At 51.0% G+C, this 23,949-nt stretch overlaps 6 protein-coding genes across 6 annotated transcripts; 3 read left to right on the top strand and 3 right to left on the bottom strand.

Annotated features, from left to right (window-relative positions):
• Window positions 1-2,972: 2,972 nt before the first annotated feature.
• Window positions 2,973-4,808, top strand: SEPMUDRAFT_152190 (phosphoglycerate mutase-like protein). Its single transcript, XM_016907292.1, has one exon. The coding sequence runs from the start codon at window positions 3,272-3,274 to the stop codon at window positions 4,766-4,768; it is 1,497 nt and encodes a 498-aa protein (XP_016756685.1). The 5' UTR covers window positions 2,973-3,271; the 3' UTR covers window positions 4,769-4,808.
• A 273-nt stretch (window positions 4,809-5,081) lies between these two features.
• Window positions 5,082-9,708, top strand: SEPMUDRAFT_152191 (Nup133_N-domain-containing protein). Its single transcript, XM_016907293.1, has one exon. The coding sequence runs from the start codon at window positions 5,117-5,119 to the stop codon at window positions 9,449-9,451; it is 4,335 nt and encodes a 1,444-aa protein (XP_016756686.1). The 5' UTR covers window positions 5,082-5,116; the 3' UTR covers window positions 9,452-9,708.
• Window positions 9,709-9,754: 46 nt separating this feature from the next.
• Window positions 9,755-11,852, bottom strand: SEPMUDRAFT_159425 (uncharacterized protein; the record flags this gene model as incomplete). The annotated part of the gene is made up of 4 exons (XM_016907845.1): window positions 9,755-11,525; window positions 11,561-11,664; window positions 11,772-11,785; window positions 11,844-11,852. 4 exons carry the CDS (start codon window positions 11,850-11,852, stop codon window positions 9,988-9,990), a joined length of 1,665 nt encoding a protein of 554 aa, XP_016756687.1. The 3' UTR covers window positions 9,755-9,987.
• A 582-nt stretch (window positions 11,853-12,434) lies between these two features.
• Window positions 12,435-15,807, bottom strand: SEPMUDRAFT_152192 (Fungal_trans-domain-containing protein). The gene is made up of 4 exons (XM_016907294.1): window positions 15,389-15,807; window positions 14,407-15,335; window positions 13,950-14,330; window positions 12,435-13,890 (listed from the first exon to the last, which is right to left on the bottom strand). The coding sequence occupies exons 1-4, from the start codon at window positions 15,518-15,520 to the stop codon at window positions 13,065-13,067; spliced, it is 2,268 nt and encodes a 755-aa protein (XP_016756688.1). The 5' UTR covers window positions 15,521-15,807; the 3' UTR covers window positions 12,435-13,064.
• Window positions 15,808-19,078: 3,271 nt separating this feature from the next.
• On the top strand, window positions 19,079-19,946 carry SEPMUDRAFT_152195 (uncharacterized protein). Its single transcript, XM_016907295.1, has 2 exons — window positions 19,079-19,255; window positions 19,335-19,946. Exon 2 carries the CDS (start codon window positions 19,604-19,606, stop codon window positions 19,838-19,840), a length of 237 nt encoding a protein of 78 aa, XP_016756690.1. The 5' UTR covers window positions 19,079-19,255; window positions 19,335-19,603; the 3' UTR covers window positions 19,841-19,946.
• On the bottom strand, window positions 19,079-19,946 carry SEPMUDRAFT_128884 (uncharacterized protein; the record flags this gene model as incomplete). The annotated part of the gene is made up of 2 exons (XM_016902242.1): window positions 19,708-19,946; window positions 19,079-19,643 (listed from the first exon to the last, which is right to left on the bottom strand). A coding segment is annotated over exon 2 (158 nt), but the record flags the coding sequence as incomplete, so codon positions are not given.
• Window positions 19,947-23,949: the final 4,003 nt, after the last annotated feature.

Consider the following 23,949-nt stretch of genomic DNA (forward strand, 5'->3'; position numbering starts at 1 on the left):
TATTCCGTATAGTAATCGTATACTAGATATAGCTCTACCGTTACTGCCGAGCGCGTATAATTAGCCTTGTCTACCGTACGTTTAATGCCGAGAGCGTTATACTATAAAACTAGCAGCCTGTTAATTGTCTATATCGTATATTAGCCGTTAAGTTATACGAAGTAACCGAGGTTATCGGCTGCTACGGCCTATAGTAGTAAGCTAGTATACGTATTTTCCTCTAATCGTTCTAGATTATTAAACAGCTTATCTAGATATTGCTTAATATCCTTAACGTACTGTTCTAGTAACAAGTACGGCGGCAGATACCCCTTAACGCCGCGATTACCGCGTTCCGCGCGCTATAACGAGCGAGCTCTATTATTCGGTAAATGCTTAATATAATACGTAACTAGTCGATGCTTAATAACGACGTACGTATTACGGAAGTACTCGGTATCCTCCGCTATTATTCCGTCGATAATAGCCGCCTCGAGTTTATCGGTAGCTTCGGCTATATCCGCTTATAGCTATAGCTATATAAGCGCTTTTAGTTCCGTCTTCTGCTCGGCGCTATAGCCTGGTTTACGAGCTCGTATACGTCTTAGCGCGTCGATTCGTATAGTCGATTCCGTCGGTACGGTCGGTTCGTCGTTAGCAGCTACAATAGCAGCCTAGTATACCTTACTATCGGCGGCCTCGGTACGTACTACGCGTACGGTACCCTTATCGATACGCTTGTAAAGGTTTTGAACAGCGTACTATTAACAGAATTACTAAATATAGTACTAAAATAGTAACTCCGGAATAGCCGCAATTAGGCCGGCTCTAGCATCTAAGATAATTACCTTATTAAGTCGACAGTTATATAAATAGTTGTTGAATACGACAAGTAGTATAAATAGCTAGTCCTCTTTACTCTCTAACTTTATTAGTAAATAATATATCGGAAATAACCGTCTAGTATTAGTAACCCCTATAAATACCCTAAGTAACAGCCCGGCACGATTAGTACTAAACGTAGCGTCTATCTAGAAGCTGTAATCTAGTACGAATCGCGTAGTAAAGCGCGCTATACGTTGCTACTAGTAGACAAGCTGCTTAAGTAATGCCCGCGTAGTACTACTAGTCTATAGATTAGTAGTAAATAACTAACGGCCCTTATATTCGAATCCGAGCGTAATAAGTATACCGAGCAGCGCGTTAATAATAGTCTCGGCGTTACCGGCACTATAGAAGGTATTACCCTTAGCTAGGTTATAGTAACGCTTACGATTGAGTTAGAGTTCGTATAACGAGAGCTGTCGGTATATAGTACTATATAATTCGTTCGTAAGTCGATACTACGCGGCCTGCGCTAGAGCTTTACCGAATCTAGGTATACGTATCTCGTAAACTATGTAAACGGACGGATTTAGCGCTAATTCGTATAAGTAGTCGAGTGAATTTACAGTTAGCTGCTACTCTTTAATTGTCGTGCCTTGCCTTACTTATACGTAACTTAGTCGGTAGTTCTAACCGTACCCCCTCTATCGTATATTTCTCGCGTTACGAACGCGTAGATTAAGTAACTTATCGTCGCTATTGTCGCCTATATAATCGTCGAAGCCGTCAAAGTTTCTAGTAGTAGTTCTATAGTAAATACACTTATATATAGCTCGGACTATATTACTAGACGTATAGACAACTGCAAAGCCTTTACTAAACGTATAATCCTATAGCCTAGCCTTATAATAGTCTGGATTTCGGAATATCTCGCCGGTACGTAGATACTCGTAATAGCGTAGATCTATAGTGTCGATAAACTCGCGGACGGCCGGTATACGGCTCTCGGTAAGTAGTGAATACGGAATCTACGTCGGACGTAGCCGCGGTACCGGCAATTCTATATAGAAGACGGATAGTAACTAAATTTTAACCTTCTTGCCGGTACGTCCTTTACCGACGGTTACTACTACGGCCGCCGGCTACTACTACCGTAAGGTAGGGTATTTAGGCAATAAGGACTCGTTACCGGCGTTATCGTCGACCGTAGAATCGACCGTAGAATCGTCGATTATAATAGTATTAGAGGTACGCTTGCCTTAGTACGGCTATATCCGTAGACTAATCGGATCGTCCGGCGTAGGTAACTCGTTAAGTATACTAGTATTATTCTACGCTAGATCGTAACTGTCCTCCTCTTTATTAGTTAATAGCTCTTAATTAGTTAATAGTACTCGATTAGGGAATATCTCTTCTAATATCTTAATACGGCGGAAGCCGTTCGGTAGCGTTTCAAACAGTAAAGATAGGTCTAGTAGGCTTAATTGCTCGGTAATATCGGTTATATCGGTGTTATTAACAAATAGGGCGTTCGGATCGTTCGTTACCGTTGTTTCGTAGTTCGTTTCGTAGTTCGTTATAGTGCTTGCCGTATCTCGCGCATTTATAGTCCGAATTTGGTAATATCGTAGTGTAGTGTTAGTATAAGTGTATAGAAGCAATTAGAGAGGTATATATATACATATCGTTACATCTAAGTAAAGATATCCGGTATTGTAGGTATTGTAGGTATTGTAGGAAAGGTCTATATAGGAAGTAAGGTCAACCGGAACTATATTAATCCGCGCCGAGCTATAACTTATACGCCGGACTATGACTTATACGTGCTTAGTCATTCCGAGTGTCCTTTGAAAGTGTCCTGCTCCTTGACTCTTGCGCATGTCGGCGCTTCTAGCTATCTCGCCGGCGACAACGTAACTCTTCTACAGTACGGTAGAGGTGAAAGTGGTAAGTATATGTCGACGATACCTACATGTATCTCTCAGGCAATCGCACTGTCTCTAGACTCTAGGTACCTTACCAGGATTACCTTACCTACAGAAGGAGCACCCCTGGATGATTTGGACCTAGATGACTAAGGACTTACATAAAAATGCGGTGATGAGCCTCAACCATGAACCTCACCTCTATTCCAAGACTCCTTCGTCTACAACATCCCATCGCCGAAACAAGGTCCTGTCACTCCTTCATTGCGGCATCCATATTGACAGTATCGCCTACATCTGGCTTCAAAATCTCCGACTCCCACAGTCGTGAGCAGCCGTCGTAGACCAGGTCGTGTCTCCGACCAATGACTCTTCGAAAGGCGCCCACGCCCTCCTCGGCACAGGGTCAGGGAAATGTTCATTTGCACAACCCAACATCTGTCTCTACCTAATACCTACCGACCCGCACGAAGGATACCAAGTGACATCGACCCCTGTAGCCCTATCGATTCTCTTATACCACCCTCGCTGTCGTTCTCTTCATGATGCTCACTGCCCAGACTGTCCTTTCTGCCGCCATGAACTATTATGGGCAGCTCCCAGCATTCTCCACTGCAGCTTGCGCACTAGCTGGCCTATGCAGCGCTCAATCCCAAGGAGAAAGTTCACAATGCACCGCCATGACCAATGTCAGCACCGCATGGTATCCTCCTGCGCAATATGCAGTGAACAACCTGACTTCAGTTCTGAACGGCACGGGGACTTATGGCTTTGTCTTCAACACTTCTCAGTCGCCACCTGACACCGTCTACAATTGGTGCAATATGCCACATGTCAACCCCACAACGTACGAAACCCCGCCTGAAGATTACACGCTCGAATACGTGGAGATAATCCATCGACACCACAAGCGCACTCCCTATGCCGACAACACTTTTCCAGTCGAGGGCTATTCCTGGGACTGCTCAGATCAAGGCCTCTTCTACGGAGGCAAACCTCTCGATCCAGCTGGTAATCTGTCAGCTGCCTCGTATTGGAGCGTCTTTACAAGCGAAAATAATCCTTTCCCACAAAAAGGCTTCAGCGGATCTTGCCAATTTCCACAAATAACACGTCAAGGTCTTGACGACTCGCATCAGCACGGTGTAGACCTCAAAGCCGTATACTGTGGACTTCTGCACTTCATTCCTGCCGACTTTAACTCAGAAATCACCACCTACCGTGTCACCAACAACGTAATCACATCGCAAGTGGCTTCAATGCTTATAGCAGGCATGTATCCAGCTCAAGCTGGCGAGGATACATCTCTCCTTATTCAAGCCAACTCAATCGATAGTCTCGAACCAAAATACAGCTGTCCTGCTTCATCAGCTTTGTTCAGCAGTTACGGCGTCGGCTCGAATGCACCAAACTGGACAGCGCACTTGACCGAGTCCACGGCTCTGTTCGAGCGACTGGACCATTTGAGTGGCGTAGATCCAAACAGCACTGCTTGGCATCAGAGTTTCGATCACTACTTTGACAATTTATCTGCAAGACTTTGTCATCAGAAGCCCCTACCTTGTGATCTCAATTCTGCTTCGGATTGTGTCGCTCAGGATGAAGCGGACACGGTGTTCCGGCTTGGTGAATATGAATACTCTTTCCTATATCGCGATGCATCACAAAGTCTGGCAGCAAGTGTGGGAAGCTATGGTGTTTGGGTTGCTGAACTCGCTGCGAACTTGCGACAGGTAGGCGCTGGACGTCGGAGTGTGAAGTACAGGCATAATGTAGCACATGATGGTAGTGTGGCACGTGTATTGAGCATTCTGCAGCTTGATAGAATGGTCTGGCCAGGAATGGGATCAGAAGTGGTGTTCGAGCTGTATAGCAAGGAAGGATGCTACTTCCTGAGAGTGCTGTGGGGAGGACGAGTACTCAGGAGTAGTCATCCTGCCTTTGGGACTATGGATATGGTGCCGCTGGCTACGTTCTTAGCATATGTTGATGGGATTGTAGGTGAAAAGGCAACAAAGGTCCCTGCGTTATGCGCGTAGGTAGAAGGTAGAGCGAGAGTAGAACACAATCAACAGATTCAACACACTCACTTTCCAGCGACTTTTCCATCAGTACATGTACCTTACCTAAGCACACGACTCTGCTGAGTAATCAGCCTCGCCTTCACTGGTGGCCCAAAAAGTGAAAGTCTGACGGACATAGCCGGAGATGTGAGTCGCGCCTAAAACATTGGATCAAGAAGGGCCTCGTCTCGAAACTACAACCCGCGGTGTAAACACAGCATAATCATCATCCACCGAGCGCCCTTTCGACCGCCCTCTCTCGCCCTGCCTCGAACACGCTCCACCTGTCCCCCTGCCGCATGATTGGAGATACTCGCAATCATCATGGCCACCTCCCATACGCCCGAGCCTGCGACCGAGCGCATCACACGATCCTCAGCTGCTGCAATCGGGGGAGCAACGACAACCACCACCACCACCACCACAACAGCGCGAAACCCTCGGCGAAGAGCACGACAGAGTGATAACGACACTCTGCAGAAAGCTGCGCCGCGTCGGAAGCGCAGTAAGATCAGCACCGAAACGTACGCGCCCAGAGACTCGACTGAAGGGCGACCTCCTCCTGCACCTGTCACCACGAACGACAATCATGAAAACGGCCGCGCTAACAGCGCTTTCCATAATGGTAATGGTGATGAGCATGGGGGGCTCAACGGTCACCACACTTTCGTCGGTGTTGAAACCGCGACTGCTGCCGTGAAGGTGAACGGGAACGGTCATCATCATCCACCTCATCAACACCGCCGGGCAGGGAGCACAGCTTCGATGCTCGAAGGAGATATTCCGGTGCGCGGTGGTAAGAAAGGTACTGTCAAGAGGGTGCACCGAGCAGATGGCGCCACTACACTATGTTCGAATCAGTGCTATAGCGCCAAATTGCTCCCTAGTACACCGAAAGAGCTGAAGAAAGAAGGCTTGCAATATCGAGGCAGCATCTTAGACGGACACGCACTAGCTGTTACTGAGAAGAAAGCTCTCGTGTGGGAGTACAATGCGCATGTTGCTGCGAGTAATGCGCGCGTATTCGACATGCCCTTCCCAACGCGCGTTGGAGAACTACCGCTTGGAGCTTTGGTGCCGAGTAACACCATCGGACATCATGATTTGGGCCTTGTCCTCATTTCTACCACTACCGGGAGAGTGGCCTTCTACGAGTCTATCGATCGTGCGAGCTCGTTGGGTCTATTCCGGGGAAAGCGGTCAGGCGTGGAGGGCACGATACCTCTCAACAGTAATGAGATGGTGACGGACATCGTACCTGCCGCGTATGCTACATTTGTGGTAAATCTTAGTTCCGGAAGGGTTCTGGCGCTCAGCTTAAAGGACAACGCAGGGTCGCCCAAGGTAACTTGTGAGTTTCTGAGAATCTTGGAGCCAGCGTCTGGAGGTGCATTCGGCAGCTTCAGTAGCTTCTTCAAAGCAGACTACCGCCGAGACTTGACGGCAGTGCGCACAAGGGCTGCGAAACGTGGACTTGTGCAGGTTGTTGGATTGACAGAAAAGGCGGAATTGTTACTATGGGACCTGGAGTGGTCTGGACGATCGGACTACATTTCCAATTTGGAATTGAGAGACTCGCTCGTGAGGGAACTCAGAGACACGATAGCGCCGGAGCTGGCAGGACAAGCGGAATATGCAGTCGCGCTGGACTTTGCCATTTCGGATAAGCAGGCGGACTCCAGCAGTGACGCTCTAGTGTCGGCATCGGCGGAGCAGCCGCTGGATATTTTCATTCTGCTGAGACTGGGCGCCTCGGACATGCAGTCGTATGTGGTGGCAGAGGTATCACTTCCCGGAGATGGCAGCCACTGCATTGAGCGTATCCACCAACTCCGCTACAAAAGTGATGGACCTGTCTCGACTCAGCAGAAGCCCCGTCTGATCCTGCCAAAGCCGGGCCATACATTCTACGTCGCGTTCGAGGACGCCGCAATACTTGCTGCCACAACCGATTTGCTTGACGACAGCCCCGAGGCTCAATTACATGCATCATACGTACAGCAGGATCCGTTCGAGGATGCCATACGGTTGAAGCCTGGCAAGAGTCTCGCCTTTCTCAGCGTCAGTGAGGAAGCACCACGCGCGAGTAATGCTTCGATCGTAGCATTCGTCAAAGGCGCCGGCCTCGTCCGCATTTCTGCGTTGGATACTCAGACGGCGCCTGGCGGACCACGAATACCCGCGAGAAGCAGGATTGAGCAAGCTGTGTTCCATGGCTCTCTACAGCAGGATAATATTGTAGATTTCTCGATGCAACGGGGATCCGAATATACTATCGAGGAGGTCGAGCAGGCGGCCCTGGACATCTCGGGTGAGATTCTTCGCTCAGAAACAAGCTTCCCAAACATCATTTCCCCTACACCGGCCTCGATGGAAACAGGACTTGCGACCAAAGCTAGGGCACTCAAGGCACTCGTCACATTCGTCATCAGAACATACCCAGCACTCCCCACGAAGACCATGTGGCGGCTTCTCTGGGACGCCGAGAAGTTGGCAGCTGGGCAGCAGCTTTGGCTTGCTTTCGAAGAACACGTTGCTCTCACGAGTAAGGGCGAGAAGAGGAAGGCAACAGTCATGGACGAGCTAACATCGTGGTTCGAGGAAGGTTTTGCCTTCTACCAGAGGCCTGATCTAGCCAGCGAAGACACCGTGCGACGCTTCTTCTCGGGCGGCTTACATCACATGGAAAAGCTTCTCACCAATCTCCGAGTGTTGCTGCAAGACTTTTACGAGCAAGAAGACTGCTCCCCTTCGGAAGGTCTCAAGCGCGTCATCCAGGCGGACGATATCTGGCTTAGAGCACTTGAAACCGCGTTCAATTTCCGATCTGAACACTGCGCAGACTACGGCATATTGCCTGAGCACATCGACGATGGTGTCTTGGTCGACACATCTGAGTACACTGAGATCTCGGAGTTCTGGACATCGACACCGAAGCTCGTGGACAACACCCTGCGGGTCGCAAGCTTGTCACGAGCCATAGCGAAGAAGCATTTCGAAGTCGAGGAAGTGGACCAGGAGGTACACAACATGGTGAAAGAAGTTGCTGACAACAACGCACGACTGGTGCAAATATATTGTTTGCAATCTCAAGAGAGCATCAATTGGTATGCTTCACGCGACGACAGGAGACTGCAAGAGCTCTCGAAAAAGATGAAAGAAGAGTACGATCGCGAGCGCTACAAGCAGTTCCGTGTGCTGGCAGATGTAGGCAGAGCCGATGCTGGTATGCTCCTCGCTGAGAAGTACAGAGATATGCATACCCTGGCCGTTATGATCATCGCAGAGGATCAATATCTGCAAGACTATACTCAAGAGCACAATGCACTCGAGGAACAAGTTGTGCAATTTGCAACAGATTTACGTCAGAAGATCCAGCGGTATTTCACCAAGTACCAGAAAGACTGGTCGGATGCCTTCTTTGACAAGCTTTTTGATAACGGCGCTCCAGGCGTGAAGCTGCTTCGAGCCCAGCAGGAGTGGCAACAGCCTCTAACTGAATACCTGCGAGGGCATTCAGACAGAGCCAAGTTATGCTGGATCAACGATATCACGGCAGAATCAGATTACGCCCATGCCAGTGAAGCTCTTGTGCAGTGTGCCCAAGGACAAGAGAAGAAACTCTGGAGTAAGAGAGTTGAGTTATCTCTCTCTAAGCTTGCATTGCTTGCTGCAGAGGAAGCAGGTCCTTTGGACCAGCGTGCGAAGCTGAAGATCAACGGCACCGTTAATCCATTGCGATCTGCGAGTGACGAACTCGCAATTGTACAGGTGCAGGAACGACTTTACAAGCACCTCAAGCCAGAGATTGAGCGGTCTCTCGACTTTGAAGCCGAAGTCGTGAATTGTATGAATAGGTACGGCAACCACGTGGAAGAGGACCTAGCATTGGCACAAATACTGGAGCATGGCATCGCGAACGTGGTACAACACGGTATCCTTGACGTCGAGGAGCTGATTGACACTCTCACTCTCATGACTATTGTCATAGATCCTACGCACGATGAGAACCTCCAAGGCTCGGAAACGCTACTTGCCTTGACTGCGCTTGATGCTGCAGCTTCCACACTCCCGCCCTCGCGCTTCGAGACACTGCTTGCTCTCATCTGGAAGCGCGCATATATTTACGACGACTGGACTGCACCAGAACTTCAAGTCACCAAGAAGAAATCGGACGAAGAACGCAAGAGTGCCATTCAGTCCTCTTTCCTGTGGCAAACTCTTCATCGCGTCCTTGATTCCGGCATCACGACGAAAACGGATGCGCAAATCCGGATATTGACTCCTTCAGAATGTATTGGTGCTGCTTGTCGAGCCGAGGATATTAGTTACCGATTCCCTGAACCGGAGCTTTTGGATTCTATTGTACACGATTTGCAGAACCAGGATGAAATCTTGGCTAGTTATGTTAGTGATCGGGAACTGGACCAGATCGCTGCCGAGGCTGTGCGGGACGTTCAAGGATTCTTGATGGCGAAGGCTGATGATGAAGCCGAGATGAGGATGCAGGAGAGACAGTTGCAGGAGACGTTCGTAGAAGGAGGAGGAGAGCAGCTGAAGAAGATGAACGGGCATCCAGTGGAGCCGAATGGTGTGCCGAGACACGAAGCAGCAAAAGAAGAAGAAATGGACGAGGACGGTGATGTCGAGATGGAATGATGTGAGAACGCACCCGCGGTTAACAGCGGGACGAGTCAGCTACCTAGCTAGGTAAGGTAGGTCTGTATGCTACCGACGACGGGTGTGTGTTGTTGGGTTCGCTCTCTGCGTCTTCTCTTGATCTCGGGTTGTTGTGTGGGGTCGGAAGAAAAGGTCTATCAATCACAGTTGTATGAAAGAGAGATGATGTTACAGCCTTCTCTCTCTTTTTTTTTCCTTCGTTTTTTTTTTCTTTCTTTCTCTCCAAGGAAGGTAGGTAGCAAAATATCGAGTGAGTGTACCATTATGTATGTTTGGGTGATTGGTTGATTGACTCATTGATTGATTGATTGACTGATCGATTGGTTGATTGATTGTTGAAAGCGATATGTACAGATAACAAAAATCTATCAATCCGGACGTGATTTTTACATCCATCTAGATCTGATTTTTTAAAAAAAAGGAAGAGGAGATGGGAGGTATCAGTACTGTTATGTTGTATCCTTCTATCCAACAACAAAAGTTTCCAGCGAGCTGTACCTCTCTTCTCACTTCTTCTACTTCATCGTCACAAGCTCTTCGGCACTCGTGGGATGAATGGCCACACATCGATCGAAGTCCGCCTTGGTCGCTCCCATCTTGATGGCAACACCGAATCCTTGCAGAATCTCATCCGATCCCGTACCGAGGATATGTAGACCGACGACCTTCTCCTCTTTACCGGCACAGATGAGCTTGTATGCGGTAGGTCCTTTGTCCTCGGGTTCCATCATGGAGTAGTACATGGCCGTGAAACTCGCTTGGTAGATCTTGATGTTATCATCTCCATACTTTTCTCGAGCTTGGGGCTCCGTTAAGCCGATGGAGCCTACTACCGGGTGAGAGAAGACGACAGATGGAATGTTATCGTACTCCAGTTTGGCATCTTCTTTCCCGCCGAAGAGACGATCCGAGAGACGGCGACCAGCGGCGATGGCGACAGGTGTCAGCTCATATTGCTTGTCGCAGACGTCGCCGAGAGCGTAGATGTGAGGGATATTGGTGTTCTGGTAGTCATCGACCGGGATGTGCTTCTTCTCGTTCAACTTCACTCCAGAGGCGTCAATATTCAACCTTTCGAGTTCTGGCGCACGCCCAATCGCCCACAGTACCGTGTCCACATCGAGAATACCATCCCCGTTGTCATCGGTGTATGTAAGACGCTTGCCGCCGGTCTGGAGATCCTCGAGCTTAGTCTGCTTGGAGTTCTTGTGCAAAATAATGCCTTGTCGCTCGTATTCTTGCACAACCTTTTCCTGGACCATAGGATCGAACGTTCGCAAAAATTTGTCGTGGCGAATGAAGAGATGAGTTTCCGTGCCTAGAGCGTGGAACATGCCTGCCATTTCGACTGCAATATAGCCTGCACCCACGACGGCGACCTTCTTGGGTTGCTGTTCCAGCTCGAAGAACCCATCGGAGGTGATTCCGTGCTCTGCACCCTCGACGTCTGGGATGCTGGGATGCCCGCCCACAGCAATCAGGATCTTCTTGGCCTTGATGGACACCTCGCTCTCGTCATCCAGCTTGACAGACACCGTGTGCTGATCCTTGAAGGAGGCAGTTCCGTGCAGATACTCGACCTTGTCATTTTTCAAATTCTTCTCATAGATGCCATTGAGGCGCTTGATGTATGCAGCTCGCTTTTTCGTGAACAGAGGCCAATCAAAGGGCGCTGTCTGCTGGACGCTGAAGCCGTAATTGTGTGCCTCCTTGATCGTCTCGGCCATGGCAGCAGCATTCCAAGTGACCTTCTTGGGCACACACCCCACGTTCACGCACGTTCCACCCAGTCTTTTGTTCTCGACGGCAATCGTCTTGGCGCCATACATGCCACTGGCTCTCCTGGCACTGGCGAGGCCACCGGAGCCGCCACCAATGACGAGGTAGTCGCACTCTTTTTCTATGGGAGCCATGATGGGTGCAGTGGCGGAGAAGTGGCGGGAGAAGGCGTGCAGTCGGAGTCGCTGGTTCGAAGCCGTTCTGAAGGCAGTACTGGCCGAGGCGTAGAGGCGGAGAGGAGTTTGTTGAGACACTTTGGCGGCGGCGAGGGCAGCTGGAAGGGTGAAGGTATACAGTGATGCTGCTTACGAGGTGGGATGATGTATGTGGTTGAAGACGGGAGCTTAGCTGTCTTTGTCTTACTGCAGAGAGAGATGACGTTAGGATCGCCTCTGCTCATACCGATGTACATCCTGAACTGTGGTGTAGCGTGGGGTTGGTTCATCAAATTGACCTATTCCCTCTACTAATATTTGATTCAGTGGACTGCCCATTTGCGATCCTCCGCGGCCAAACCTACCATGCCCTAGGTAACTACATGTAGGTAGTGTTTGCGCCTGTGTGCATAGCTTAGGTAAACACCATCGCTTACGTGATCCATCTCTATACCTAGGTAGGTAAGGTACCTGAACCTCCCTATAGGCCATCGCTTCCCACAATCATACCGCACCTCATCAATCAATTCCATCCCCGCCCTTCATCCATCCATCCGTACATACCCGCCCCCGCCAAGAAATTTGCAATCAGAGATATCAGAGTGAGTAAGCAAGTGAGTGAGCGAGTGAGCGAGTAAGAGAGAAAAAAGGAAAATGCCGAGCTATATCAAGCTTTTCTCTGTCTCTCAACCCCAGTGATGATACTATGTTCCGACCCGATACTAGGAGGTAGATAGTTCGCTATATACATACAACCAACCAACCAAATTTGACTAACTTAGCTAGGCATGTAGGTATCTGTAGGTAGGCTAAGTCTAGGCTAGCTATAGCTGCAAAACGACTAGATAGGCAGAGACCACCTAGGTAGGTCCTATTATTAGTTGCGTGCCCCGTTCGGCCTTGTAAGGCTGATGGTTGTAATCAGCAAAAGAGATTAAGAGAATCCATCGCGAAGGCCGGCTCCGAGCCGCGAAAGAAAGAAGAAAAAGATTACCTACTGATGAATCGTTAGTCTAGGGTGTCGCTACGCTATCTCCTACGCTACACTATGCTATGCTATGCTATGCTATGCTAGGTACGCTATGCTATACTATAATATGGTGCTGCTACTACTCAAATCCCCTGGTATGGACACAGCGGTCTGCTATCGGGGTCTCTGGTAGACATCTTCCGAAATGGCCCCTTCGTTTATTCATCTCCCTCTTTCCGCGTCATGGATCGTGTGCTCGCGGTGAGTGACAATGTCACAATTTCACTCTTTCCTGCTTGGTTCAATTCTGGATCTGGTGTCCTGCAGTGAAATTCTGGTAAAGATCGATTCCCCTCTTCCTCTGATGGTCTTCGACACTTGCTGTTTATTGATTTTGAGCCTTTCTCTCTTCTTCGCATTCCTGCTTCCAGAGCCTGTTTTCACAGCAACAGCTCTGTCATTGCGGCAGTGCTGGGTCTTGGCCACATTCTTGCACCCCTGATCGACGTCGCGAATGACGTCGCGAATGCTGCCATTTCTCCTCGCTTGTTGGCTCAGATTTCTGCACTTCAAGCTCAACAACGAGGTAGGTGCTTGCTGCTAGCCATCCGCTTCGCAAAGCATATGCCCACACTCTTACCCAATCGTTCATGCATTGTCACGCATGACCACATCAATTTCACCCTCTTCAACCCCAACCCCACTCCTGCAATCCACCCATGTTGTGATCCTGTCCCGGGTCACTCTGATGTCGAAGACCCGCCATGTATCCATGTTGCTGTGTGTTGCCGCCAACATGGCCTTGGCCTTCTTCATAGATTGCCCAATTGGACGTCTGCGCTCCGCCCAATGCAGAAAAATCACCCAATTCCAAATCATGCTGCGCAATCGGCATGACTTGCGCCGGGAAAGGAGTCCAATAAGCCATTTGCTCGGAGTTCTCATCGAAAAGCATGCTGGGATCGGAGTAGATGGCCGGCACTGATGTGAGACCTTGCTGATGGTGATGTTGTTCTTGTTGATGCTGGATTGAGAAAGGAGATTTATGTTGCGGAGGTTTCTCGCTTGTTCGTGAGGGTCCCAGTTCGCGCGTAATGCTAGCCGCAAAAAAAGTGCTTGGAGGTGGAGAAGCTGTTGCATCACGCGGAGTGTTGTGCATGCGATAGAACGCTACTGCTGCGGCACCCTCGGGGAGGGCGATGTTCCATTTGGTTGACAGAGAGCGAATAATGTCAACTGCTCGTGCGGCGAAACAGTGATTGACCGACATTGCTTCCAGGTCGCGGAGAGCTTGGGAAAGATGAGCGGCGGCCTTCTCGGATGGGAGGTTCAGGAGGTGAATGGTTGAGGCGGAGAGAAGAAGACTGGTCACGATCAAGGTCACGCGGCGGAGACCGTACATTGCTCGAAGGGCGTTCATCAGCGCTGATATCTCATTGGCGCAGAACGTACAAGTGTCGCGGGGATAGAGATTGGCAGCACGGAGGTCGAGTTTGATGTATGGTCGGAACAAGCTTCGTTGGTCAGAGCAGGGTTACAATAGATACTTGCACCGGGGGGCGGGGGGGCTTACTGCAACACACAGCCGTAGTAATACATGTGGAGGACAAGCACATGCGGCAAAGACGTATTCTCCAGTCGAAAGCAGTCGGGCATTTCCTGGTACCACGACTGGTATTTGCTATAGGTCGCGGCAAGCTGGCGACCTGTGAAACGTTCTCGGGGCGCGTAGAAGGTATTCACCATGTCGCTGGTGATCTCCGACAACTTGCTCAGCTGGTCTTCGAAGAGCATGGAACGACTGGGCTGCTCTGCACTCGGGCTGATGGACATGTTCGTGTCTTCGTACGGGCGCCAAGTCATCGTTTCGAACCGCATGTTGGCAGAAGGTCTGCCAATGTCAGCGGCCGATCGGGGAAGCTGCGAGAGTCGACCGAATGATACGGCGCACGCTCTGAAGTACTGGTCAGTATTCGACTGAATGGAGTCTGGGCATTTTCTTGAATGGCGTCGCCTGGACTACGACTTACGTCTCTAGGTTGAATACGGCCCAGAATGTTACCTTCCGCGCTTCTGCTTCGGTCTCTTGCATGCCATCCTTGATCACTGACAAGTGTAGTCCGAGCTCCAGCGCCATCCGCACACTGCGGCCGGCAAGCTGGTACCCATTGCTATCCCGGCCGGCTGAGTTCTCCCGAAGAGACATAATCGCAAGAGCTTGCACGGTGGTCAGCCGGGGACTTTCTTCGTGGTCGAGAAGACGCTTGGCCTCAGCGAAGAAGTGGTCACCAGCTGTTTTTGCAACATTCGGATCAGTGCGTGCCAGCGCTCGGTCGGAGTAGTGGCATGCAAACGCTAACACTGCGTTGACGAGCATTGAACTACAATGGTCTGTCCGCCCACGGTTCATGTCGTGAGTGAATTGCTCCCAGCGAAAGAAAGTGTAGAACGGGGATATCCAACACTGATACAAATTGAGGAGATGCTCAACGAACTCGGCGTCTTGAGGCACTGTGAGCCAGTCTCTCCTCTGTTCGGGTATCGTAGAGATGTTCATCTGATATGTCTGTTCTTCCGAGTTGTTTCGTGAAAGCCCTCCAGGGAAGCTTGGGCTGCCATATGTCGTGCTGGACGGGGTCGAAGTGTGTTGTGCAAAGTCTGCTTCCAGGGTTTGCTGCGCGTAGCCTTGCGGCATGATTTGCAGATTGATCCGAAGTGACTCGGCCAGTGTTTCTGGTTTCGCATCACTTCGGAGACTGTGGAGTAGTGCAATGGCCTCGCTCTCGGGTAAACTTCGCAACGAAGCAACTATAACATCTAGGGCGTCGTTTTGTTGTTGCAAAGACTGAATGTCCCGCTTGAGTGCACCTTTCCGCCGGTGGTCCGAGTCAGCGTCATACATGCACTCCGTCCTGTACACCGCTATGCAAGTAGAACACGATGGGACGTTTCCATCACACTGTCGACACTCTTTAGTGGAATTGCTACACTGCCTGGATCAAAGATACTTACTTTGCTTTTGCGTTTCCGGCATGGTATGCATGCAGATGACACTGCCCTTCGCTTCCCACTCTTCCCCTCTCCTGCATCATTGCCCTCAGATGCCAACGGTTCATTCTTGGGTCGTATGGGCCTGGGAGGCATCGCAGCCTTTCAACCTTGCGAGCTGAGCGAATTCATGTGAGGTCTCGGACAAGATCTTTGGTCGTCAAAGCGTTTCCGTGAGGGAAAAAGGTAAGGCAAAGATGGGCGGCCAGTACAGTAGGTGTCTGCGCCGTGGGATGGGTTTGCTAGAAAGTTCGGGACAGCTGTGGATTGTGAAGGGTAGGAGCAGGGCACGGATATGTGGCTCGGTTTCCTGAGTATTGGGACATGGCTGTTGGCACTGCGCCCTACCCATTCCTACTAATATCCATATCGCCACAGCCGGGTATGCAGCCAATAAGCGTACTCATGCATGGGGATCTGCAGCTCGAAGTGAAATCAGTTGCCTCGCGCGCTGGTAGACCGCTTGGCGGGCAGCTGTGAAGACTGTCTGCTTCTTAGCTCATGGCACAGACCTCCGAGGTTGACTCAAGTGAGCGGAACGCCCACACGCCTGCAGAGAGACCCCGGGATTGTTAGACTCTCGGCTGCCACGGCACAGGGCTGCCGCAAGGTTTGGCTTGTTCAACTTCCCTGGCTGTGTGGCGATTGTGCCATGCTGCCATGACCGACCTGATTTGAACTTGGGCTCTTGGCTGGTCTGGCACCGTCCCTTGGGCAAGCATTTCCCGCTCGGCGGGAGCAGGCCTAGTATCCCGAGCAGCCTTGCTCGTCGGAGCCTGTCTTTTAAGCCCTGCTGCAGCTGGAGAAACAGGAGTCTAGGAGTCTAGGAGTCTTTCTGGTATCGCACGGCCACACGTCCCGCCGCATGGCCATAGTAGCAGCAAAGCTTAACTTGACGTGCAGGACCGCGTTCTTGTGCCGATCTCCATGACCGCATGAAGTGCGCACATGAAAGTCATGAAGTTCCTTGTGGTTTCGGCAGCTCGTAGACATGCGAGCGAAGAGCCGCACAGTGCTCCATCGCAGAGAGGCAAATGTCGAGAACTGCGGGATCATATCATAGCCAATCTCCGAGCCCGAACTCGAGCTATTGTGGCTCTAAAGATGCAGACTGAGAGTTGGTGATGAAACGGTGTGGCTCTCGAGGGTCCGATGGTGACTTCATACTACCACCTCCCGTGCCAATCTGTACTTTGCGTTTGCCTGCCTCCAGGAGCTTGCCGAGACTATACGATGATGCAACTCTTGGCACGCTCTGCTTGTGTGTCCCGCCTTTTGGCGCGAGCATATTATGGAAGTTGAAGTTGGTATATCTCCACAGAACCGGAAGCGCAAACTCCGGCATAAAACCGATCGGAACGTACAACTACCTGACTGTACAATACATGGCAGGGAGCTACTACAACGTCGGCTTCATCACGTCCGCCCTTCCAATAAGTCCAGGGTCATGATGCCTAGAAGCCATTCCACTTGCCTAACATGAGAAGCGCGGTATCTCGTCTAGAATTTCCCCAGGCCTATGGTGAGCGAGAAGCCGATCCTGGCCTGGCACATCGGCTTCTATCACTTACGTAAATCAGTTTCGGTGCTTGGCACGGGCTCTTCACACTCCAGAATGTCGTCAATCGTTGAGCTGCTCGGAGGCAGCATAAAATCATCTGTGCATGTTGTGCATGCCACGTGACGCTGAGAGCACGTCGTGCATAGTGAAATCGGCTCATCAGATGCCTTAGGAGGTAGAAGGTAGGAGGTACTGCGTTCGTGCGGGATGGAATCATTGCATTGTGGCTTGAAACCCAGCCTTATGAAGATTAGCGACCAGTTGATGTCTAAAGTTCCCAAGTTTTGTCAAAGCTTTTCCTTGGGCCTTCTAGAAGAAACGGGAGCAACGACGCCGATCTTCGTACTATTGATCTCCGCCCAAGGCCGAGTTATGCATGCGTTACCTCTTACCCCCTACCCAGACACACTTACGACATGACTGTCTGTGGGCCACGCGTCTTCACTTACTCTACAGACTCGATTGTTGGTTGCATTAACTTTGCTTTGGTTGGCCTAGAACATACACTAGTTTGACTCTAAAGATTGTTAGCCCCAAAAGGTCAGTTAATGGATTTTTCTTCATCGCTGCAAGCAGATATTACAATCCTTAATCGAGCCAAGTGTCTCAATAGCATGTGATCGCACTCGCGCAATGTTGCCCATTTTCGGACTGCAACTAGTGCACTAGCCACACCTAACCCCAGCAAACAACCAGAGCATGTTGCAAGGATCATCTATATGCCCGTACTTGCTCAAGAACTTTGCTCGGTTGTCCTTGAAGTCATACCTGTAGCTGTGATGACGAAACTGCCCTCAACGTCACTTGATACGATACGGATCCGATAACATTAAACAGCAATAGGTTGACTGTCGTAGGTTCTCACAATCCTTCCTGAAGATAATGGCTGCTAATCGAGAGGAATGAGCAGTATTGCGCGTTGCACGCTTTCTCGAAAGTTCGATCTTACAAGGGAACAAACCAATCCCCAGCACCGCACCCCAAGCATCGAATTCATGTGTAAGGTAGCACTGTACTGTAGACACAGCGACCAACCCACGAGCAGGGCAATCCTAGCCCTGGGCATCCGCTAGAATATGACTCAATGTTGACATCAGGCCAGCTTTCCTTGCTACCGGGTGCACGACATTCCGTTCATGTCGCTGGTGATGAATCCACAACGGCGAGTACAAATATATTCGGGCTGCCAGCTGTTCCCACACGAGGGATGGAACTGGGGCTTGAAAAAAGGCCATGGTCTCTGGTGAATTGTCAGGCTTTGGGACAAGCCGAAAGATTAGCATCCTTGTTCACGAGTATTTCTGCCAGAGTCTGCCTAGAGCATCAGCCCGGGCCAACAGATTTCGACGGACGCTTGTTGCCCAGAATGCAAAATCATAGTCGACGCCGTTTGATGCTATTCTGATCTTACGGCACAGATTATGCTTTGCATCTTGGTGCCTGTCGATACCTGTTGCACATAGTTTCCTCCTCTCAGCGTGTATCACATCCGCCGACTGCGACATGAGTTCTTGATGAGTACTGCTGCACAGGCACTGCAGTCTGCATGATGATCGTAGCCGTGCACGTGTGGCCAGGTGCAGTCCACTAATCCAGGCGGCATATCCGGGATTTACGATCCTTACGCCCGTCTACTACGGAAGCGGATTAAGGCAATGGAAGGTCTGCCGGGTCCTTCTTTATGGTGTGATCCGCGGAAGAGGGGTTGTGGATGCGCCGAGCTCGACCAGAACGGCATCGTTTCACCTAGTTGCGTCCAAGTCGCAAAGGCAGAAAGACTTTACACTGCAAAGGCCGAACAAGACTTCTCCGAACCTGGACGTAGTGCGATTGGCTAAGAGTTGAGGCTCTAATGGTGCTGAGTAAGTAGACGTGAGGTAAGGTAGGGAAATTAGTAATCAAAGACAGGGGAAGACGTGAAGTGCGAACCAAAACTCCGCAAGCACGGAACCCCCTCCATCGCACCATCGCACCTGCCACCAACTCATGATTCTCACCATCGCGCCTTCCTAACACGTGTGCACCTTCCCCTCACGCCCAGCCCAAAGCAAGCCGCACCGACGGAGCGGACGGGATGAAGATGGTGCACTAGAAGCACGTTAACTGTACCAGCTGTCCCTTCTACACCTCACCGACGACACAAATCGAGCAGTGTGCCGTCTTGGCCTGCGACCCGTCTCTGCTGTGAATACCGACATGCATGCCATGCGAGGACTATCTAGCAACTACTAACCAGGACCGAGTGCCGATACCATAAACTGCGCAGCGCGGTGCGTACCGTCCATGCTCGTGGTCGGCGAATACCGTAGGAGGTACCTGACTAGCTGTGTGCGCTGAGGACCATTGTAGTAAACGGCAGCGTGGACCCTGTGTCATCACGTGACGTTTGCATCGGAGATCACTTCGAGGAGGTATGTATACAGGAACAGGTAGAGACTAAGCACTGCCCAAACAGCTATCGTCGACTTCACCGAGTGCCAACTAGCTGGTCTGCCTGGTGCCACAACAAGCAGGAAACGTTTCGAGCTGGTCTACCAGGGGGCTAGTAGTATCCTCATTCACCTGTCCAGCTGCACGATCCACGATCGGCGACTAGAAAGCGGAATGCCGTGAGTTCGATGGCGTACACGCCTCCCACGAACGGTTCTTATATCTATGGTAAGTTGAATAGTTCTCGTACTAATTGTCGTGCCCACGCGAGCAGCTCAGAAGAGTATATTAGGGTTGTAGAACCGCGCGGACAAACCAGACGGCGTCCATCCGAATCGACGCCACCACAGCTATATCTGATCAAAGTACCTAGGCTATATGCCACTCTTCCAGGTCAATCGAACGAGACTACCTTATTGTGCTAGCAACGCACACCGACGGTGTCACATATACCCCACGCAAGAGAAAGTGCCGGGCTGCGCTCTTGACGCTAGCATTATACTTTGCTTCTCTACCACTATCGCGGGACGACCAAAGACACCATCAGGTTTGCTTTTCGAAGCCAGTCATCTAGTGGAGCCTACTAGAAAGTTTCCCAACACATCGCTTGCTATTGCGCTCGGCGAGAAATACTAGGTATACCTGCCTAGAGAAGAAGGAGAAGCCTTCATAGACACCAAAGCCTGATAAGGTATTTATCGCCTGGCTGCTTGTGAAAGGCAGCCAAGTGATTCTGCGCTTAATCGATACCTATAGTTCATGACGCCCTCCTCCTCCTCCTCCTCCGCCCCTCCTCCTCCTCCTACCTCAGCAGCTCGTCTTCCCTCACAAGGAGAAAGTGAGCAAGAAAGGAACCTAGGTCATATACCTCGACCAGATAGCTACATGTACCTAGGCACCTGGTAGGTACATACATGTACATCTTCCCTTACAACAACCGCAGATGCCCGTTTTCTCGACAAATTCTTTACTGTACGTACATGTAAGCAACACATTCTATTCCTACCTACCTTACCTGAGGTTCCTGTACCTAGGTACCTTACCTGCATGTATGTACCTGTAAATGACAGACGGGGCTTTCGCAGATACATTATAGGTACCTCATCACGCGCAAGCATCCCACGATGCCCCGACTTTCTCCAGGTATTCGTTAATCGGGGGACTTTGGTGGCCAAAAGCTACCTGGGTATCTGATCTTACCTAGGTACCTTTAAAGAGGTAGGTTTGAATGCCTCACTTTTTGTGAAGAGACATGGGGCCTCGAGGAGAAGAAGGCTTCCTACCTTATGTAAAGGTACCTACCTTACTGCTGCAACGTGGAAAGCGCAGACAAGATTGGATTCCCGAGGGGAGACTTGTAATATCTCTTATGGGGCACGGACGATAGCGAGGGCAAGACACCGTAGTTTACCTGGCTATCTACGTGGACATCCTCGATTCAGACTTCGCCCAAATGTGGGCTTGAAACGCTCGAATTTTTGCGCAACTCCATCTGGTACAATGGTGGTTTCCTCGGCAGCGTACACCAAGAATCAATCCCCAAGGCGATAAGGGGTACTGCAGCCGAAAAACTGCTTCCGGCAGCTGCTACAGAATCAACAGCCTGCATCTCGGTTGCCTAGAATCCTTGAAGCATGCGCGTGGCCAGAGCCTGCATCTGATCAGACATACGCATCGGGTCGTATGCTCCTGCCTTCGCAGTGACTTTGACGCTAGCATGCACAGGAGGTGTGACCTTGAACTTCATGTTCCCGTGGTGCTTGCCCTCATGGTCGTAGTAGTCCACACTCAGAACTCCTCCCTCGCCAGGCCCGTCATTTTCTAGCGATGTCCCGGATGCATGCAGGGAGCTCAAGGCGCTCGCAGTCATGTTGGGTGTGCGGGGACGCTCGGGCGAAAGAGTGGGGCGTGGAAGGCTCTCGGCCTCCAGCTTCTCGCGAGGAAGCGTGGATTTTTTGACAACCACCTAGATAATCTCGTCAGCCATGGCGATCGCAAGGCGAGACACGCCGCCATTCAGAGCATCGACAGCAAGCTGTAACAGCCAGACACGAGCTTTGTGCGCAGAGCAATATGCACTTGCATTTTCTGAGCCGGGTTTCTGACCCAGGCGCGCCGAATCTCCTGGCACCTCTCGATTACCAACGTTCACAAGTTCGACGTCCAGTCCCGCTCCCTTGTGCCCAGGAGTCTCAGCTGCGGCAATGGCGCGAAGCTCTGCTGGCATCGGCGGCATAGTCGCGCGCTTTCCGGCTTGGTCGCTGACACCATTGATGCCAGGAGCCCCCTTACTCAACACAGCTGATCGAGGAACAGCCGGAGTGAACGCTGCCTCTCTGGGCTTTGCGATTGGGGTGTTTGCGATCAAGTTGGCTTCTGCGGACGCTGGACCTGCAGATTCAATAGAACTTGCGGAGATGGTGTGCGATGCACGTACTGGAAACGACAGAGTCAATGACGGGGCCGTCTTTTCCGAAGTTGCCCACATACTCTGAGACATCTGAGCATAGTCTTTGTTTGCCTGGTCCGATGGCGTATCACGGAGGGTCGAATTTCCAGCAGCTGTGGCTCTCGCAGGACTTGCGGTGACCTGTTGAAGAGCTCTCGCAGCAGGGCCAGGCGCAGGATCGCGTGTTGCGTTCGGCATGAGCTTGCCTTTGACGAAACGCATGGTGCCAGCACTACGAGGGGATCGAGCTCGCTTCGGGCCTGGTTTTGAAGCTGTTCCCGATCTGTCTGGCGCTGGAGGTGCAGGGCCGTGATGCTGTGGCATATTTCCTAGCGGGATTGTCAGCCTCAGTACATCTGGAGGATTGCTCGAGCACGTCGAGTTTTCTCTGCCCGCTCAGGATCATATACCCTTTCCGCGAATGCTGCCGCCACCTCTACCGCCTCTGTTACCACCACCACCGTCGGGAGTGCGATTGTACTGCAGGACCTTCTCTGCCAAGTAAGCGCGATGTCCCTGTCCATGGTAGCGGTCCGGTTGCTGCTCAGCAATATCATCCTTGCCAAAGATCGCTGGAGTGTTCCACTTCTGCAATTTCTCGTGCTTTTCATTTTGAGCAGGACCACGGAGTTTTTTCTGGCGGAGCATAAGCTCCTCCGCTGCGTCGAGCATCTTGTCGCGCTCATCCATGAACGGTCCCTGGCGCTTGCCGTCCTCGGGCGCAACGACAGCATCTCGACGTTGATGGCCGAGATCAGCCATCATGACTGCGATATCGTCCTCGTTCATCGCGGCGGCAGAGTGGTGCGATCTGACGCTATCGTTGTGGTTGTGTAGGAGGTGGAGGTGGATGTGGAGTTGGGGTTGACGCGCAGAAGATACTATGTACCTGAGCTGACGAAATTCTGGCCTGGCCTAGTGCGCTCTGATTGCACGCGTTGGTAGGCAGGAGCAACCAACTCGAAGATAACTTGGAAGGCGCACATTTGCAAAGTGATTCGCTCTGTAAGACACCAGGCGCCCCCTGCGCTTTCACTCGCCAATCTCAGAAACACGATCAGTGACTGAGGTGAGAACTCATGACATGAGACCACCCGACATCATAACTTGCCTGCCGCAACAATTATATACCTGTATGTAGACAAAGAAAGAACTGGGATGCAGTACAAATACACTCGTGTTCCTAGCAGCTTTCAACACATTCAGTATACGTTATACAGCAGATACCAGTATGTATACAGCTACATGTATGCTCGCCAACATCATTTCGACAGAAAGGGCGCGCTTCGCGCCTTCGGCAACAAGGTCAGGTATGACTGTGCCATCTGAGTGCCTTCTCCTCACTTCCAGTTTCGAACTTCTGTTACTCCGCATTCTCACACCTCAACCCGCTCCCCAAGCTCTGGTTGCGATGTTGTCCCAGTCACGTGGCGAATATATTTCCCGCAAATGATTTACAGAAGGGGAGGCCAGAGTCTTCTTGCAGGTCCGGGCGTTGTCCATTGAAGAGATCGTTCGGGATCCCGAGCCTGATGAGCCGGAAGACCATCGTACTCAAGCGCTAATGATATGGTGGATTTTCTGAATCCTGATGCTTGGGATGGAAGCGCTCACGATTATGAACCTCATACAGGGTCGTGAACTTCTCATGTGTGAACTCCTCAAGCCTGTGACGCGAGACCCAGTGGTGGAGTAGTACTGTGCTTTATAACTAGGCTTGTTGTTAGTCTCCTCTCTACCTCCCTGCCTCGGAGACAGGCCTCGTCTATACCTTATCTAGACCTCTGTTAGCGTAGTAGTATAGTATTGATGGAGAGGGCGGGATCCTTATCTCCTCCCCCTTGCCACAACACATTCAACTCAGGCAATCGCTTGCACGAACACGTACGCGCCACCGGGCACGGAAAGTCGAAAAACTGACGGCTGCCCGACCCGCAAAGCAAACGGAACTCCCAAAGGTCCAGCACGCAATGATACTGGCCTCTCTCTCCCCAGACGGGAAGAGAGAGCGGATTTGCGTCGACAGCGGGACCTGAGCAGAACGATGGAGAGGGCCCCCCGAAGAAGAAGTCAAGGGTCGCCGAG

Source organism: Sphaerulina musiva (genome assembly GCF_000320565.1).
Source record: "Sphaerulina musiva SO2202 unplaced genomic scaffold SEPMUscaffold_12, whole genome shotgun sequence".
Classification (NCBI taxonomy): Eukaryota; Fungi; Ascomycota; class Dothideomycetes; order Mycosphaerellales; family Mycosphaerellaceae; genus Sphaerulina; species Sphaerulina musiva.